The following is a 19,741-nucleotide window of genomic DNA, read 5'->3' as shown; positions in this document are numbered from 1 at the left end:
AAAAAAAAGAAGAAAGATGCATTTTTGAGACTATTTCTTTTGCAACTCCCTCCTATTGTTCTAAGAGGTGTTTGTCTGTCTTTGAACCTGAAGGAAGTTTTTCTAGCCTCTCGACTAGGTAAGTTGAAACTCCATGTAATTTCTCAGCTCACTGCATATTAGGTAGTGCCTGCGATTAATGAGATCACCGTCCATATTCCTTCCTCTGTCAGCCTTTCAGAAAAACAGTACTTGGAAAAATACACAAAGGAGATGAAAAGGAAGTTGCTTATGAATTATGAACAGCCTTTCAGGCTGATGTTATTTCATGGGGCTGTCACTCCATTTTAATTAAGTAATTCAGATGGAATGATGCTTTTTTTAAAACCCTGTTTGTGTTTGATCACCTTTCAGAGGTAACACTTAGATAGCTCATGTTTGTTGAATTTTCATTTTAAAGTAACAAGAGCGGGTGCTTACTGCCCTTACTGATTAAATAATGGAGAAGGAAGACACTGCTGCGGCTGGGCATGAGACACAATAGCCACGAGGCTTTACTCTGCCCATGTCTGGAAATTAGCTGGGTGATTGCTTGGGCATTTTGTGGCTGGTGTGAAAGATGGAGCTGCTTGGTTGGACCCAGTGATGAGTACCAGAGTGTGCAAATGCAGCCAATCTCTCTCAAAGCATTACACTCACCTTCTGCTGAATTTCCTCTTTCCTCTGTTTTCTTACCAATGTGTGGCTAGTAACCCCCTGCACCCAGCCGCAAACAGATCTGCCAACGCCTAGTTTATTTTGGGATTTGTGCATATGTAAATTGAGCCATTAGTTCCCAGACTCGTGATCCCTGGAGCTGCGCAGTTTGAATTGCTGCAGATCGAGACTCTACCTCTTCCTCTGTGATCGGGGGTAATCCCGCGGCCGTTCAGAAACGGCGGCTGTCAGATTGTGTCCCGTTGATCCTTGGGCTGTGGTTGTAGCCCTGCGTGTTGCTGGGCCCGTGGGTGAGTGGGGTGCAGCTGCTGACCCACTTTTCTTGGACGAGCATCGTGGGAGCACTCATCTCCTGGCACCAGAAGAGTTTTGGGGATGTGTTCTCCTGCTCCTTTGTGACAGTGCTAATGATGTCGTCTGGCACAGATTACGCAAGGCTGAGCACCACCGAAGCACAGCTGTGTGGTCCCCGGCATCTGCTTTCTTCCCCCTCCGCCACTGGGCCACTCTCAGTAGGGTACGTTGTTTTCAGCCCTGGTTTTGTTTACCTTTCATTGCGAAGAAACCTTTTGCCAAGGGATTAAGACTTCGGGCTGCCCGACTTAATTTGGGATCTAAATCTTCCCAGGCGGAGAGTGCTGGAGGCTTTGTGCGTGGTTTGCTTGGTGGTTAGCCTGAGTGGCAGCAGAATGAGGGCTCTGCTGTGTCTTTGTGCTGGTGGTGATGTGTCCTGACTGCGCTCCAGAAAGGCATCTGGGGTGCCTGTTCGCTGGCTGTGCAGGAATTGCTGCTGCAGACTGGGCATGGGGCTGTGTAGTGCCATGCGGCCTTTGGTCTGCAGCGCAGAGGGGTCACCAGGCAGGACAAGCATGCTGCTTTACAGGAGAAGTTCCTTTCCAACACCTGGGGCTGGTTTATGCCCTATAAACAGGGCTTAAATGTTCTAGCCAGGAACTTCTCATGTATTTTGTTCATTTATTGATTTAATTTTCTTTTGTAATTCCGGTTTGCATAGGCTTTCCCTGTTCTCCTTCCTTCTTTATGAAATAGTATTTGTAGCCGTTGTTACAGTTCCTCTTGGAGGAAGGATGCAGCAGTTGTTTCGTTTGGACCAGCTTTCACGTGTGTGGGTTGTGCAGGGGTGGGGGGTTGCTGTGAATTGAGCAGTTGGCTTTACTCTAAACAGTACCACCCCAGCTGTGCTCTAGTAGCTTTTACTTCTGCTGTCAGACCAGACCAAGCCATTTTATTGATGCCTTCAAGTCTAACAAGCTATTTAGAAAACATATTTGCAGGATGGGCAGCGGAAGAAGAGCCATGCTTTAATTTCTGGCTCAGTTCTTCTGGGCACTAATGCAGGATGGTGTCAGGGAGGTGGCTCTGGTGTCTCGATTCACGATCAGTGCATCTTGCAAACGAAGCAAAATCAGGCTGGCTGCGGGCTGGCACAGAGACCTTTGTGGGCGTTGGACAAAAGGCGGTGCGTGGTTTTTGCAGGCAGTGTGGGAACCATCACATAAAGCTGATAGGCTTTACTGTCAGGTCTCTGCAACCTACTGTGAGAGGGGTGGTGTTGCTTTCAATATCCTTGCCAAACTCCACAAGGAAAATTATTTTCTTTACCTCTTTAAATGTCTTGTGGACCTTGAGCTGACTAATATCTTTCACTTCCTGACCTAAACTTCAGTGCTGTCGATGGATGTTAAAGGTTTGCATCATTTCACTTAAGGCTTTTCCTCACTGGATGTGCGGTCCTGCATGCTTTGGGCTCTTTGGGGTGTAAATTGCTATTTTGGCTTTTAGCCCCTAACCTTTTGTACAACACAGGCCTGCAGGGACTGTTCTGGGGCCCAGTTCAGCTGTGAAATGCTGTTCAAATGCTGTGAGAGTTGCTCCTGGTTACCACAACGTTGAGCTTAGCTGGCTGAGTTGTGGAGAAGTGCATCCAGAGTCGCCCGGTGGCCTGAATGCCACGAGCCACCCTGCGCTCCCTCTGCTCCAGCGATGGATCCACACACACCTCCAGCCCACCCCAGTTACAGCAAATTGGAATAGCTGCTCCTCTCCAGGTTACACCACACCGGTCTGAGGGTGGGGATGGCAATATTCAACTCTCAAACCTGTTGGAGGCTTGGAGCCCACTGTTTTGTAATCCTTTATCACTGGGAAAGCATCTCCCAGTGGTGATATTTCACTCCCCCAAAGCCTGGGAGTGAAACATGCTGTGTGCCAGCCCGCGTCTCATCTTAACACCGTTGTGAATGGCAAAGCAGTTGCATTTGGTGGCAGGAGATGGCTGGGCTCTCATCAGTTAAACTCGCCTCTCGGACAAACTGGATTTATGCTCAGGGCCCTAACTAGGTTGCACATACAGAGCAAACACCAGAGGCACTGGTGGGCTGAGTCTGCACTGCCAGAAATCAGCCTGTTTCTCCTGCTCCTGGCAATAAAAACTTTACCCCCCTACTTGCCTCCTTGTGTGCCTTGTTGCACAGCTCAAAATGACTGCTCAATACGCCTCTTCTCTCGAAAGGCGGGCTGCGGGTTTGAAAAATGCGAGGTTTGGAGGAGCTGTTAATTATGGGATAGGCTGTTGCTTTTTAGATAGTGTCCCTGGTTAACAAGAATAGTTCTGCTGGAAATGGATAAGATTCTTAGGAGGGTTTGTGCTTTATCTGTCATGCAGAGGGTGCTGCTGAAGTTTATCTCTGCGTAGCTATCCTTGCTGTAATTATTCATTACTGAACCATTGCTTCAAGGTGGGGCTGGTTTTAGAATTTTTTAGAATATTTTTTCCCCTTAATGTTACGTTTTTCCCCAAGAGGGATTTCCCCTTCCCCCACTTGAAAAACAGGATTATCATTGTAGACTTTTTTCAAAATTCAAAGTAGTTTTTCAAATGCGCAATTTTCAGACCACCTTTGTTTAAAAAGTCTAATCTAAAATATGCAGTTTTAATAAGGTTTAAATTCTCTTTAGTCATATGAATTCATTACCTGAGTGAAAAGCCGAAGCAACGCTGAGACTTTCCCGGCTAGAATAAGAAGGGTTTTGCATATAGGCAATTCAGTTTTGCTTCTTGGTTTCAACCGGACAGATCTGTCCCAAAACCGTGTGCATCATCAGTACGGTTTTGACTGAGCAATGCTTTTAGCTGACATCTACAATGGATGAAAAAGAAAGAGGGAAAGAATGAAGTTCAGCATCCATCGGAGAGGCATAAAATATCTTTATAGATGACGTTCCTGGTGAATAGGACTGTATGATTATATGGCCTGTGTATTTCAAATTCTGCTGGGAGAGCTTTGCAGCTTAGAGATAATGGTGGTGGTGGCTCACTCGTACTTACCCATTGAATTGCTTTGTGTGCTTAATGTTATTTATTTGCTTATCTGGTGCTGATGAAATTTCATCAGCCCTATTGTAATGGGTTTAAATCTCATCCCTGCCAGGCCTTGGAGGGAAAGCTGTAGGAAATGCTTCCTGAGCTGCACGGGAGGGGCAGTGCTTGTGAGAAAGGCATCTGTTGAGTGGGCATTTCTTCAGCTAAAAGCAAGATGCTGTGGGAACCATGTGGGAGCTGGATCCCCCTCCCTGCCCCTTGGCTCGTGCCAGTTTGAGGAGTTTTTGTTCCTCTCCACCACTGACTGCTGCACACAGTGGCTCAGGCACAGAGTGACTCTGCTCCTCTGCCTGCCGTGCTGCAGACACGGTGGGAGGACATTGTGCTTTGTCTGCTGGGAGATGCTTCTGCTCTCCATAGCAAACCGTGCATCAGCCCCTAAAATCACCGTGTCCAAATGAATGAGCGTCCAGGGTGTTCCGTAAGCTGCAGCCAGGTTTCAGGGGCTCTCAGGGTCCCCATTGGGTGGTTTTTGATGGATCTTTGTGGCTTTTGGTCGTGCTTTTTTCCTTGTAACAGAAAAGGCAGCTCTTCCTCTCTTGTCTCTGAAAAATTAATGGCTACATCCTCCCAAGCCCATCTCCAGTCCTTTAGCTCTGAGACGGCTGAATCCTGCCATGCGTGGAGCTCAGTGGGAACGGGGGCTGTCTCTGCCTGGCTGTGAGCAGCACAGTGTTAAAGGCCTTCTTGCAAAGCTCAGACAGATAGCAAGATCGTCAGCTTCTCTGAAAAACACCCAGCCGTTTCTTTGTGCTGAAAAGCCCTGGCACTGGCAGGTCAGCGGGAAGCGGGGCGACAGTCAGCCCTGCAACCAGGCGGCCCCGCGCGCCTGCCAGCAGATCCACCGGCCTTTGCTGAATCATGGCTCACTGCTGCTGTGCCAGGGTTGCACAGATGCTAAATGCTCTATTCAGAGGAAAAGTAGAAGATCTTCGGCTGTGTCGGATGCTGTCCATGGAGCCAACAGATGAGCCTCCGGCGGGGTATGCAAGCTCACTAGCTGTCAAGCTAGGAGTCCTCTCTGGATGGTGTTCCAGGAAATTCTTGTCCAGAGGCAGGTTGGGACTAAATGTATCTTTCCAGGGAGACTGGGGGAGACGCTAATTGCTCTTCTCCAAAAAACAGGTGGGAGGAAGAGAGAAAAGGAGGCAGAATAAGGAAACCGTAAGCCTCATTTAAATCCAGCACAGCAGATTTGCGAGTGGTTTGCCTCCGGGTCTGCAGCTGGGAAGCAAAGATGTGAATATCCGCAGATGTTTAGTGAACTGAGCCGGGCTGGGAGGACTGTTAGGGACCACGAGTTGTGAGTGGAGTAGGAACTGCTTCTCCCATCCACATTTTCCTACCAACAGACAGGGCAGTGCGTGGGGAAAACTGTACCCAGTGCCCTGTGTGCATTTGCGGCAGAGCGGTCATTCTTCTGTACATGCACACACACAAACACACACACACACGAGCAGCACATATGTGTGTCATTTTACACTCACGTTCATGCCCAAGTTGCTTTTGTGCCCTGTACGCTAGGTTAACATTGTATTTTAGTATTTCAGTGCTAAGCAGACCTGTAAATAATACCAAGTGGCAGCCAGATGAGACCAGGATATAATCAATATGATCCTTTGAGCTCTGGGAGGCGGGCCATATGTCCAAATAATTTGGGCCCACCATTTTTGGGGGCAAAAATTAGGTACTTAATCCTTTCCTATTTTATACCTCTGTTTTTATGGGTGATTTCCTTTTGGAACAAGTTCTCGAACTTACTTGGTACGTTTCTGTGAAATGGCTTTGTAGCTGTCTAAGGCAGAAATCAAATTGCATAGTCATCTTGCTAAGGCTTAAAAAAAGCTGGGTGAGAGATCTGGTTACTAGCATTGGAGTTTCTCTTGCGTAGTTCTATATATCCAGTTAATTTATTGCCAGCAACAAACCCACATGAGTTTGCTTCCTTGCTGCTGGTAACCTGAGCTTCATTGCTGGATTCATTTGCTCTTGATGGTCATGGAAAATGTGCGATTACACTAATAGCTGGTTATTAATCACTGCCAGTGGCTGTAATTATATCAGCTATTAGGAAGTCAACTAAAAGCAATGTCTGTCCAACCAGCATGGAGAATAAGGAGAAACACGGTCCCCGCTTCACAGAAGCAGATAATGTTTGTCAGTGACTTCATCTCCTTTTGCAGATAAATGCACATTAGAAAAATAACTCTGAATTTTAGCACCTTTCTACTTCCACTCCAGTGTCCAGACCTATTTACTATGCCTCGCTCTATACCACAGTGTTGGTTTTCTGAGCACTGCAAGAAGGATTCAGGGTTAAGAAGCCGTTGTGCTGTCCTCTCAGACCCACAACCAAGCGAGACCCTCTTCTCTAAGAGTGCCTGGTCCAAATCCATCTCTGTAGAGTCCTGGTTTACCCCTGTATGTCACTTTTGGATTGCTTTTAAGATGATCAGTGTATTGTTATAGCTGTGTATCCCTGCTGGGTGTATCCACAGGGGTAGAAAAGCATCCCTTCCTGCAGCAGTGTCACACCTTGCCAGCAGACACTTCTTCTGAGCGACCGATTAAATTGGCAAATGCAGAGTTTGGAGTGTGCAGCAGAAGTACGTCTGCACTAAGCATGCTGCTCCTGGTGATCACCTGTGACGAAATGGTGGCCGAGCAGTGTCCTGTGTGCACCAGGATGGTCATTTTGCTTGGGACATCTTAAATACCTGTGGAATTTTGATGTTGCAGCTGGGCAGAAGTTGCCTATATCCTTATCGTGATGGATGCAGTGACTGGCACGTGCTTTTGCTTGCGCAGGAATAATTAGAACTTCCCCTTGTTCACAAGGAACTTTTGCTCCTTTACATGTCTTTTATGCAAAATCCATGTTTTCCTTTTGGCTCATGCCCCTAGGTGAATTTTTTCTGTCTTGAGTATGGATTGCTGTGACCTCTTGTGCTGAGAGCTTGGTGCAGCTCTGCTGAAGAGTGGTCTGGCTGGGGCAGCCCTTCTAGATGCTAGTTTGGCATGTTAGCACTCCCTTCCCGCTGTCCTCCTCCACTTGATGACTGTGGACAAAACATGCTCCTGGTGGATTTGGAGGCACTAGCGTTAGATGCTCCGGGGAGTATTTCAGCACTGGTGTGAAACCAAATAGGTAACATGTATCTTGAGCTGTGACCTTCCCCGTGTGTGTGATTTCAGGGCTCATCAGGAAAAGGGAACAAAGTAGATACCTTCTTATAGTGGCTGAGAAGATGGTTGGCTGTTGTTGGCTGATTGCTTGCAATAGGATGTTTAATGCTCCTGGAAACTGGCTGACAAACCAAAATCGTCTCGTGGAGCAGTAGATGGGAGAGCATCAACTGGGCTCCAGATGAAGGTGTGTTGTGTCAGGTTTTGCCTGATGGGTGTTTGTTTACTCTCCTCTTCAGGTAACTTTGCTGAGAGATGGCGGAGCAGCGTCAGGACGTCACCGTGATGGAGGATCATGCAGCTGGCCAGGAGAAGCACATCCCATCAGGTGAGCACCTCCAGGAGGAGATGGTGTAAAGGACCTGCCTTTCCCACTGCTGAGAGAATGACCTAAGTGGGGAGAGCAGGGCCAGCGTGCGAGGGGTCCTTGGGGACGGCCAGGAGGAGATGGTATGTGTGTCTGGAAGGTTACTGTGGATCAGCTGGCTGCAGACAGTGGACAGTGGGTAGCCCACAAGATGCTCTATGTTCATAGTCGTAGGAAAATGCTGTTCTTTGATATCATTGCCCAGCAAGAACAGAACAACCCCCAGTGTCCAGACTAGTGATGATCTTATTGCTGCAGCTTTGCAAATGTATGTTTCTGTGTTCACTCCTCAGTTTGCTATAAAAATGCAGCACTGCTTTTATTTGGAGACACAGCTCAAGGATGCTGCTTGCTGCCTGCTTTTCTCACCTGCACAGGGAGATGGGGAGAACTGAACAGAGAGCTCTGGGAGCGGGGGCCATGCAAGAGTCTTTTGCCCCATATTTCAGACCTGCATTTCTCAAGAAGCCTTTCCTTTCTCATTCCACCATGCTCCACAATTGAGCTTGGAAACCCACGTAATGCCAGCAAACCTGGTGGGACTCACTCCTGGCTATGCTCCATATAGACATCATCTTAATTTTCTTTTCTTGAGGTGCTTTGGACACAGCTTACACCAGATAAATGGATTGTCTCTGTCCTGGAGAGAATCCATAGCATCCATTCATCCCGGGTTCTGTAATGCATTTCAGTCTGATAGCTCCTCTCAGCTTGTAGCCTCAGCTTCGCACATCACAGGTTCCCAGGGATTTTCCTTATGTTAGTTTGAATCTTCTTTTCCAAGTAATTTTCTCCAGTTCTCATTATTTTATTTGCCCAGACTCCTTGCAGAGAGGAGACTTGTGCCTCTTGCCCTGCTCTTCCAAAAGATGACTTTTGCAACCAAGTCTTCGCACAGTACGTTATGTGCTACACCAAGCCCTTTACAAAGACTTGCTGGTTTGCAATGATTAGAATTAATGCATCATGGGAAGTGTTCAGCAGCCTGCTCTGGGAGGGAGGCTAATGGCTCCAGACATGGCAGAGAGGACAACAGTGACTCAGAAGTTGTACATCTTTTCTGCTTACGTTGCTAAGATCTCCTTTCCTGCTTGTGCCATGCTTTGCTGTTTCTAGCTGTCCAGTTCACTGGGCTTTTCTTTTGCTGATGGGTTTCCGCTTGTTCCTTTTGGTGATGACACTGATGCTTTTGGTTGGCCTTTTCACGCTTTGCTTGCTTATTAGTTCAGGTGTTTTATACTCTCCAATTACAGTTTCTTGCTGCTGTGGATCTGGGCAATCAGAGTTCGTAACACACAGGCCATAATTCATAGCCAAGGGCTTGTTCTAAGTATTTGAATGTTTTCCAGGCTATCCCCTTCAGATACCAGTCGATGATGGATCAGATGAGCCTGTTTCTGAAACATCTGACGCTAAGAGCACCCCAACTACGGAAGGTGGGAGCTCTTTGACTTACTGCTTTGAAACCATGATGGATGGGGTTGTGATAAACCTTGCCGAAAGACTCACCGTGCCGTGTTCTGGTGGGGTTTCTCAGGAGGAGTGCCTGCACTCTTGGACAAATGCTCTTCATTAGTCTCATCACAAGCGATGTTTGCCACTCAGCAGAATGAGATAATGAGCTTTAAAGGTGGAGAGTGGGTTGGAAGTCAAGAGAAGGTGAAGTGTTTATTATAGTTCAGGAAGTTGCTTGTGGTTTGTTTCCTGAAGACGACTTACACAGTGACTGCAAGGTCCCGTTAGCTCAGTGCAGCCGGGAGCAATCCCATGTTGTGTGTTCCCAGGGCCAGAGGTTTGCATCATTGTGCTCCCCCAAGATACTGACAGCACGTCCTGGTCGCTGTGTTCCCTTTCAGAGTTAGCTGTACCTCATAGCTCTTTTTTTGCCCCCTCTGTATTTACATTTACATTAGTACAGCATGATTCATGCTGGAATGATGAGGTGGGCAGAGTCTATACATAAAACAAAACTTTGTGCTGATCTAAAGGTCATATTGGTAGGACTCAGGGCATGTCTGTGCTGCTCCAGAGTGTTATCTGAATGCCATGTTTGTAGAAAGAATCTAATTCCGAAGTGGTCTAGAGACTTGTTCACCATTTTAATTAACTGCACTTTTTGTGTTCCTCTGGCTGCTTTAATCCCAAGTATCTGCCTCTTGGAGACTTCAGGTAAAGGCATTAGTTTGCAAAATTTATCTAAACGAAAGGTGGACAGAGATGCTGACCGGTTCCAGCCCTGTCCCGCTGGAGGTGTGGGCCGATTGATCGTCTGTGAAAGCAGCTCTGTTCCTGTGCATGTGGCTCAAGGAATGTAACATACTCAAGTATGTAAGACCTGGCTAGTGCAGAAGGGGATATTGCCCCTCTTTCCTGTTGGATCGGGACTGTCATGACGAGAAGACATCCCTCTGGTAGACGGAGCCAGGTATCTGTCTGTCTCAGAGCTGCCCAGAGTGCGACGCAGTCGCAGTGCTCGGATGGTTTATGAAGGTATCTGATGGGAGCTGTTCTTTCCTGCTCCAGACCAGTGATGTCCCCATGCAGATAGCATTGCAGTGCATGCAGATCAGGTACCAGTGGCTGTCTTTAGGTGTGCATTTTCAGACAGTGTTTATGGTAAAACCTTCAGCTGCGTAAGGAGTACGCTGGAGATGTGTGGTTTGTGTCACAGAAGGGACCGCTCATGGTGTCCCTGCGATACTGGCTTTGCTACGTCACACTCGGTTTGTCTCCCTCCACAAGCACTGGCTCGAGGGAGGGAGTCGGGTGCTTTTCTGAGCAAAAAGTTCTTCGGGCATGTCCTGGCCTCCACAGGGTTTTGCCACTCAACAGCTATGTGAAAGCTGCGTTGTTTTTCAGATGCCACAGCACCTTTAGTGGAGGAAGGAGACCACGAGGATCAGGGTGGTGTCGAACAGCATGGGGAGATCCCGGAAGGAACCACAGGTGAGGGTGACCAAGGTGCAGTTTCATCTCTTGATGCAGACAGAGCAGAGAGCTGGACTGGTTAGTGCTTAAAAATAACACTGCAAAACCTCTTGCAGGCATGCTTTGCTCCTGATGTGTGCTTCTTTCTTCTTCACGGCCTGCAGAAATAATTCCTAGCTTACAATTGTCCTCTTGCTTTCCTCATCCTGGGGGAAACTCGCAGCCTTTTCTTCTCTCTTTCTCAGCTCCACATCTGACAATCTTTCTATCTGGTGTCTCTGTGGTGGCTTTGCCTCCCATCTCCAGGCTAAGCACTTACCCACAGATCCCGGTCATCTCTGCCCCTCTGCCAGCCCCGCTTTGGTGGTGAGGCGAGGCGGTCACCGCAGGACCTTGCTGCTTGTCTCACTGGTGCTCTTGCTCAGTCCAGCCCATGCGGTTGTCTTTGAAGTGGCAGGTGAAAACCAGGCCACTGCAGCAGTTCTGTGGCTGCCGGCGCGTTTTAAAGATAATGCAGAGGAAGTGAAGTGGCTAATTCAGCCTGAATGCTCTGTGGGGAATCATGGCACCTGGGCCTGGTTTTCCAGGGAGGGATGGGGGTCTTCCAGAGGCAGAGTAAGAAGGGAGTGAGCTGCAGCAGTGCTGTGTGTGTACAAGAGAGCAGGAGCTCCTGGGAGAGTTGGGTCTGTATGTGAAAAATGAGTATGTGTCCCCTGTGCGGTAGCCACTGGCTTTTCCTGGAAGCATCAGGCAGGACCTGAGAAAGGTAGTGGGTGGAAATGGGCTTCTGCCAATGCCCGAATGCTGAAACAAGCCCACACAGCACAGTCCCTCGGGCAGCCAAATTGTCTATGCTGCATCCAGTCCCCAGGCTGCTGGTGGAGAGAGTGGCTCGCTTGCTAGCAAGGATGCACAAGTCTCTGGTTCAAGATCTGACTGTACCAGGGAGCCGGGAAGAAGCAGTGTGTCCTGAACTCTTTGGAAAAAAATGGGGAAAACAGGGAAAGTCCTAGTTTGACTGTAGAGCTGTGACATACAAATACAATTGATTAAGCTGGTTTGAAAGTAGTCATATAATACATTGAAAAAATTCTGATAGAGACAAACCATCATTGCTGTGAAGGAAATTGTGCTTCTCTAATGTACCAGTATTCCCGAAGTGTCAGAATTATATCAGACTTGGATTTAGTGGTGTCAGATAGCCTCGGCAGAGTTCATTACAGTAAGCTAGGTAGTAGACACCAGGAAGGTAGGGCTCAGGTAAGAGTTAGACATTCATGTGAGTGCTGCCGGCAGCATAAACACTAGGTGAGGGTAGAAGAGGGATACAAATCCACAAGTTTCCCTGCTCCTTAACAGCCTGTTTTCTGCACCTCTGCCTGAAGGAGCTTGTACTAACCTGCCACCCAGGATGTGCGAGTTGGTGAAACGCTCCTCCAGTCTGGTGCAGCACAGGCTGAATAGATCTACCTAGATCCATCGTCGGTGTGGGTTGATTACCTTTCTGATACTGCCCTGCTGTATCAGCACTGATGGGCAGAATCAGCAGGGAGGTAAATAAATTCTCCAGACACACACTTAAACTTAATTCTTGTTTTGATCATGTTTTTCCCCTTCTTTCTCTGAACTGGGACCAGCTGAAGAGGCAGGCGTAGGAGCCACCCCCAACCTGGAGGATCATGCTGCAGGAGATGCTGCTCAAGGTTAGTGAATCATCTGTCACTGGGGTCCAGTTATTGCTGCCCACATGGGTGGCTGGTTACTAGTGGCTTGGGAATTTTCTTCTGTAATGCAAATGCTCTGCGCAGTATGAGCAGTTGTGCAGTTCCCCCTGTTCCTGAGAGGGGAGGGTCATACATGCTTTGAATGTTCTGACATACTCATTTCAGGGAACTGCAGCTTTTCATGCACAAATTTCTCTCTCAGATGGCTGAAGCCCTGGTGCTTGTTTGTCCAGTTACAAAACAGGGCATCCTCCAGGCTAGAAAATGTAATAAACAGAGCCGGGATGGTGCAGTTAGCCAGGAGGAACTGCTCAGCATTGAACAGAGTCAGTTTTGGGCCCTGCATGTCACACATGAAATAAGTGAATTGTTTAATTACTGTGTCTCTTTCTAACGTAAACCATGTCTCAAACCTACTCACTGATGTCCTGACTTTAACATTAAGGGTGTTTTTTTCTCATCCCAGTCTTAGGGAATGTGACTGACAAAGTCAGGCACGGTGGGCAGTGAACGTTTTTAGAGCATTAAATGTGCATCTGCTCAGATGAGTCAAGAAATTATCCAGGGACCTCTTGGCTATCTGGAAAGCCTCTCTTGACTCTGCTCCATTCAGACTTGATGGAAAACTTTAGGACGGGATTTTCCCAAAGCACCCGGTGCTAGCTTAATTCTGTGCCCAATGCGGCAGACTTATGGGTTCAAACTCACTTTGATATTGCTGTCTTGCTAGCACTAATACACCATAGCGCTAATTTGGTGCGCTGTTTAAAATCTTAGTTAAACCCCATTTGGTAAGGTAGTTTTCTGCACAGTAGACATAACAAATTCCTCCAGTTGCTTGGGCAGCATCTTTCCTCCTCATGGCTGCATTAGTGCATTTACAGACATCCGCGTCTTTTAAAGAAGTAAATAGGTCTTTGCCTTCTCAGCTGAGGGCAGAATTCAGGTCGTCTTTGCTTTCCACACACAGATGGGCACAGTTATGTGCAGTCTGCTCCCTGCAATTAAAATAAAACCTTTGCTTGCCTGTCCAGTGGTTCTTGGACTAGCAACTCTTCTGTATTTAAAATAGTGGTGCCACTACAAAAAAGAAATCAAGATTGTTAGCAGGAGGGGAGTGAAGTTCTCTCTTCTGTCTGCCCTGTTCAGTCTGGTTCTAGCTGCTTTTTCTCAGCAGATTTTTAATAAGACCTTTCTGTACTGTCCTGGGATCTTTCAGCTGTCAGGTGTGGGGACATACAGCTAGCTGGAGCTCTGATATAACCTATATATGACATTTCTAGGTTCTTATGTAAATTGTTACTTCTCTGAAAATGGACTTGTAATAATCTACTGCTTCCTTTTAATGGTTCTCTTTGATTCGGAGGAAAATGTGATTATCGATACACACACAGTCTTGGATGTCTCATTACTAGCTACCTTCATTTTTTGTGTCGTGGGATTTGAAAAAATGATCTTTGCAGTGAAGATGGAGCGTGTTAAAATGCTTTTGGAGTCTCAGGTGGAGAAGCGCCTTCTGATTCACAGCTTGTGCCGTGCTGGCATTCTGCCAGCTCTTGACCTCGGGCTGCACATTTGCCTCAGAACCCCCGACAGGTCCTGGAGTATGGAAGCACAGCTAATGAACTGACCGTCCACATCTCTGCACCGGCGGTCGTTAATGGTCATGCTGTTTGCAGAAGAAATGAGCCAGGACGGTCTGCTGGCTACTGCATAAACACCCTTCAAATCCCTGTGGTTATAAAAGGCGTTTCTTGATGCCACGTTTCAAATATTACCTGCCAATAGGTGCCAATTTAAGATTTCTCTTAAACCACAATTTCGGAGGTCTTTGTGTGGTAGTTTCACTTAACCATTATATGCTCTTAAAACGGGGAGAACATTGATAAAAGACCGAGTCAGTCTTGACTTCTTTTCTTGTTTTAATCTTGTTTGTTGATCTAACAAAGCCACAATCGAAATCTCAGTACTGAAGTGCTCTTTAGTTTACCTGCTCAGTGCTCAAAAAGACCAAAGAGTATTTGAAGCTGGACAAATTCATAATATAAGATATACATTCTTACTAGGGCATTGACTTTAAAGCAATTTACCTATGTTCAGAGTGAATTCTCCATTGTTCAGTGCATCTTTGCTTCAGTTGAATGAATTTCTAACAGAAAAGCTCCAGCTTAACTAGAATATATGACTTAATGCAGCAATTGTTGGGTGAAATTGTAAAGGTCTGTGTCACGCATGAGATCAGTGATAGAACAGAATTCTCGCTTTTACCCCCCCAAAAAAAGGAGAGATCTGTGTCTCTGTGACCTTAAGTTTGGGTTTTAAATGTCACACTTTCTACTCTGCCCAAATGGTGGCAGCAGCACTGGAGCTCTGATTAGCCTGAGTGGGCGCACAGTCCAAAATTGCTGTGGCATGTGGCTGCAGCCACATTTTCACTTAACAGTCCTTTCTACTGAGGCTGTCTGCTCCACTGGCTGTTGAAATACAGCAGTAAGAGAGGAGACATAGGAGTGCTCTTCCCCAAGCTTATTAGCAACAGAAATGATCTGGAGAGCAAAGCAGAGATGGTTTGAGCTCTGAGAGCATGTAACTGGTGCCTGCATGAACATCTCCTGCAAGGGAGGAGAGGACTGTAGGGATTTTGTAAGCCCGTGAAGGAGGAGAGGGTGTCTGGCCTGTTTTGTTCAGGCCCTTGAGGCAAGAAGAGGTGGTCACTGACCAGCAAACTGACGGTCCAGTGGTGGTGTTAGATTAGAAAATGGGGGTGTTCTTTGCTTCTGAAAACCTCTATAGCTAAACCAGCTCATAGAGCGCCGGTGTGGCAGATGTTGGTGGTTGGATACCCTGGCCACCTCTGAGACCGGGTCCAGGGAGGAGTCCGGTCTCCCACGTGCTGTGGCTGTCACCGTTCCTGATTCCCATGGGGATCAGAGTTTCTTTAAAGGCAAAAGCCACTGTAGAAGTGAGTTGTCTGTTCAGTGGGGCAGTGTGGGACTTGCTTTTATCCTCTAGATTGATAGTAGAAATCCTTAGTCTCTCTTCAGCATTACATGACTGACTACCTATTTGACATGTCTGTGCTAATTGTCTGCCCATGCTTCATGCCCTGCGCCTTCAACTCCAGGGGAGCCAAGCTCTCCAAAGCTACAGCCTGGCCCTCAGGAGCGTGTGGGAGATGCAATAAAAAGAGAAAGCCAGCCCACAAAGCAGGTAGCTGGGGTTCTTCAGCAGCCTCTTCTGTCGCATGAAACGAAGGCTACAACAGCAGCTCCCACCAGAATCGAGGTCACCATCCCAATACCCCTGGATATGTACCAAGACTCCAGAGCATCTGAAGACAACGAGTTGTGGGATCATCGAGGCAGAGAAGGCATTGGTATGGATCCAGCGCTGGGAACAGAGCTAGGTCGTGGTGTGCGCACTGAGGGGTTGGCAGGAGCAGGTGGCACAGACGACTCCCATATTAAAGATGGGCCATCTCCTTCTTCATATACCAGAGCTCCATTAAAAGAAGATGCCAGTGGACGGGAAAGAGATGAGGACCGTGATATTGATGAAACTTCTGAACAGGATTTGCTTTCCCTGGTGGCACAGCATGTTTCACCAGGACCTGAAATGGGCTTGTGTCCAGCAACAGCCAAGGAAGCTCTTGAAGAATATGCCTTTGAAGAAAACAAGTCCAAAGATGTCCTCAGAGACATACCAAGAGAGGCACTTCGTGTTGAAACTGAATCACATAAAGCAGGAGAGGACCAAGAGGAGAGGAGACAGCCATTGAGGGGGGAAGAAGACACAGATGTCACTCCATCAGAGCCTTCCGAAATCATCTCCCAAAAAGAAGCAGAACCCAGGGAGGGAGAAGATTCTGGACCCTTGCTAGAAGCAGCCAAACTCCCTGTTGAGTTAAAAGATGACGTGGAAGACAAAGATGCTCCTTTGGAAGAGGCTGTGCCAGATACAGGAGAACGCCGGACACCCAAGAAGAAACCTTGTGCTCATGTTGCAGATAAAGCCGTCAGTCGCGTCCCTCTCCTAAAAGGTGTGTGCAACGTTTGCCTACCCTGAGCTCACATTGCTGGTGGCTTGCTCACGACAAGGCTGCCTGAACCAGTACTTCAGCTTGCTGTCACCTCTCGAATCCTGCTGCTTGGGAAATGGCCTGGACCTTTGCTGTGAACTGATCTACAAGGCACCGCTGCTTCTCCCTTCCCCTCCTTCCCCCTTTAGTTTAATCCTGGATGTCCTGGCATACTTGCCAGACCCTCACGCTTTGGTTTTGCGTCCCTTGCATGGTGCTGGCGTGTCCCCAATCATGCTTTGTTCACTTGTTTTTGTTTTGATTTCCTTGGATCTGTGGGGTGGGCACCTTAACTCACACCTGGCACCTTCCCAGAGAAGACAAAGACCGGATGGACGTTGTTCTGGCATGTTGGAGTGGGGCTAACCCGGCGCACGCTGCAGCTTGTTCCAGCAAGACACGTGCCATCTGGTTTGCATGTGTCCACTGTCTGGTCCAATAACTCTTTGTATTGGCTTTCCTAAAGAGGAGGGAGGAGGAAAAAGGCAAGTGAGATGGCAGGTCTAACCGTGGAAAAGGCCACACATTGGTCCTGTTTCTTGTACTTTTCCCTTAAGTATCCACTACTGACTGCTGTTGGAGGCAAGGTCTGCAGCTAGCTGGACCTTTGCCCACTACAGGGCATGTCCGATGCTCTTACAAAGCATCCTGCTCCGATCCCAGTTCTGGACGGTGTGTCCCTGGGTGGTCCAACGTGATGGCTGTATTTAGGGTGTTTTGTGGGAGCTGCCTGTGTGTGTGGAGGCCTGGCTTTTGGGTGCATCTAACAACGTGTGTGTCTCTAGGCTGGGCTAGGCTGGGAGGGCTGTCAGACCCTGGAGCTGCTGTGTTCATGCGGCAATCTCGGTCTTAGCTGTCTTGGGTGAAGGTCTGAGTTCACCGCTCAATGCACAAGCATCCCTGCCAGCAGAGCAGCTCTTAGACCTTTTCTTTCTCCAAGAGCTATTTTCCCCTTTACTGGGGGTCAGAGGGATGTCACTGGGGGCCCGGCTCAGTGGCCAAATGCAGGTTTTGCACTGAATTGTGTTAATAAGCTGGGGCAGCAGGACACGCGTTAAAACCCAATGGTGTCTCACCGTGTTGTACCTCAGCTCTGGCTGTCCAGGGCCTGGCCTGAGGGGAGCTCTGCCTTTCACCCCAGTGCCACATCCCAAAAGCTGGCTTGGCTGCTTCCATTAGCCTGGAAATGCTGCTCTGGTTTGCAGCAGAGAGAGCGTGCTCTTTGCTGCGCGGGGTTCCTGAGGAAATTGTTGATGTAGCTTTTTCCATTGGAGCTAAAGCTCATAACATATTTCTCGTTGTTCACTACCTAATAAGCCAGCGGGAAGCTTCGCACGTGTGCTGCAGGGCATTGGCATGGCTTGCTATCGCTAGCATCGGAGCCTGAAAATGATGACCGGTTGGGGATGCATTGCAGAGTCAACCAGTTTCTGATTCAATAGGAGGAATTTCTTTAGTTATTTAATGGTCTTTTCCTTCAAAGACAGAGATACTTTGTGGCTGTTCAGCTCCAGCCTTGCTCCAGTCTGTAGTTTAACTGAATTTGGGAAGGGTAGTGCATCCAGCAGCTCTGGGAGCTGGGACGGGTCAGGGTCGTCAGTGCTGGATTAACAGCATTGTTCACGTCACTGGGAAAGGGCTGACCCCCCAGGGCAAGTTTCCAAAACACTGGGGAGAATATCAGCAGCTTTTCCTCCCAGATTAGGGAGGAATTAGCTGAAGACTGGGAAAAGGGTCTTTGTTGTGAGTGCCTTATAGTACAAACATTACTTCCTCCCTGTTTCTAATCTCCTAATTAGTAATACTGCAGTCTGTTGTGCTTGTAGACTAATGGGACAAAACACTGAAATATTGTCAGAGTCACTGTAAGCTTGATACAAATCAAGTAGGACAACAGCTAAAACCTTAAGACCCTGCAGGGTCTGACCCAGATCGAAGGCGCGCTGTCTGCTGGGGAGGCAGAAAGCAGTGTGTCAGGAGAGAGAGGAAGTAACAACAGCCAGGTATAAAACCGCTTTGCAAAGCTAACACACTGAACAACAACTTTAAATGAGATCACGGGCAAGCCGGTGCTGCTAGGGTTGGGGCATCCTCCAATTTTAGTCTTTATATATATGGTTGTTAGAACCAATGGGTGTTTTAGAGAGGGAGACTCACGTTTAGGGTTGAAGACAACTGTTCTGTCCTACACTGAACAGATGCTACTGGAACTGAGTGCAAATCTGGGCAAAATGGTCTCATACAGACCTTGTTGCGTGTGTCGGACACTCCAGTGATGACTAATGCACTGTTGCCTGTGCACAGGGTAATCTGTTAACCCAGAAAGAATGTGTTTACGATGTGGAAGTATTTCTGCAAGAAATGAGTGACTTTGTAATATTTCTAAGAATAGTATTTAATTTAAAGGAGAGCAGGAACATGGAACACCCACCCAGCCTGCATGTTGCTGTAGCGCAGGCATTATCATCTCTCTAGAGTTTAATGACCAGTCCCAAGAAGCGTAACTGTGCGTGTTTCCATTTGTCAGGTCGTATTGACAGCAAAGACAAGGAAGGGACTGAAGCTGAGGAAAAGAAACCGAAGGTAAGCTAAAAAATAAAACCAGAGGTGACGTTAACCCACTAAATGCTGTGCATGTTCCTGACTCCCTCTCCTGCTCCCCTGGACTGCAGTTGTGCCTCTTAGGAAACGTTGCCATTATCTTCCATTCTTCCATCTGTCTTTCAAGAGTGTTCTTATTTTTTCTTCCCTCACCTCGGTTTGGATGGTGCAATCCATAGTGATCTTTGAGGGCGAGGAAGCGAACCAAATCTAAAACAAACATGTGGCTCATGGGGTTGGGTGGGTGGTTAGAGAAATCATTTTCTCAGCCTGAGACCGTAAAGCAGCCAGCTGGCTTTGCTGGGGCAAACCGGTGCAAAAGCAAACTCAAAACTGCCTTGGGCTGTATTGGGGACAAGCACCATAACAGTGCTTGTTAGTGAAAAGAGCAAGACGTGTAATTAAAAAATTAAATTAAATAATCTGGGCTTTGCAGATGCTGTGTTCTGGGTGAGGAACAGAGTTTAATAGTGGGTAAATTCCAGAAATTTAAAGGTATCCATCACACTGCTAATTTGGAGGAGGTTTAGTTCAGCTGGCCATTAGCCTGGCTAGTGCCTGGGTGAGATAATGGACAAGCTGGTGGGCAATTTAGTGGGTGAAGAATTAAAGGTGAGGAATATAGTTATTTTCAAACAATGTGAAATTGGGTCTTTCTCTAGTGAGGTTTGGCAGGGTTGTATCAGGCTAGGCATTTGACATGATACCAAGCAGTTGTCTAGGTAAAAACCATTGATCCATTATTGATAAAGCACAGG

The 19,741-nt window shown here is 47.6% G+C and overlaps 1 protein-coding gene across 5 annotated transcripts in view; it reads left to right on the top strand.

Moving 5' to 3' along the window:
• Nucleotides 1-847: 847 nt before the first annotated feature.
• Nucleotides 848-19,741, top strand: part of MAPT (microtubule associated protein tau) — a 34,401-nt gene continuing 15,507 nt past the window's right edge. For 2 of the 5 annotated variants that reach the window (XM_009287907.2, XM_009287909.2), the window contains exons 1-7: nt 850-1,213; nt 7,525-7,613; nt 9,002-9,088; nt 10,512-10,598; nt 12,218-12,283; nt 15,429-16,343; nt 18,910-18,965. In XM_009287907.2, coding sequence (XP_009286182.1) covers nt 7,541-7,613; nt 9,002-9,088; nt 10,512-10,598; nt 12,218-12,283; nt 15,429-16,343; nt 18,910-18,965 — 1,284 coding nt within the window. In that variant the 5' untranslated portion in view covers nt 850-1,213; nt 7,525-7,540. Of the gene's footprint in view, nt 1,214-7,524; nt 7,614-9,001; nt 9,089-10,511; nt 10,599-12,217; nt 12,284-15,428; nt 16,344-18,909; nt 18,966-19,741 lie in introns of all 5 variants that reach the window. The other 3 variants (XM_009287911.2, XM_009287905.2, XM_009287912.2) reach the window with 3 other exon arrangements.

This window comes from Aptenodytes forsteri, unplaced genomic scaffold, assembly GCF_000699145.1.
Source record: "Aptenodytes forsteri isolate BGI_AS27 unplaced genomic scaffold, ASM69914v1 Scaffold249, whole genome shotgun sequence".
Taxonomy (NCBI): Eukaryota; Metazoa; Chordata; class Aves; order Sphenisciformes; family Spheniscidae; genus Aptenodytes; species Aptenodytes forsteri.
This window is presented reverse-complemented; position numbering and strand designations above follow the sequence as displayed.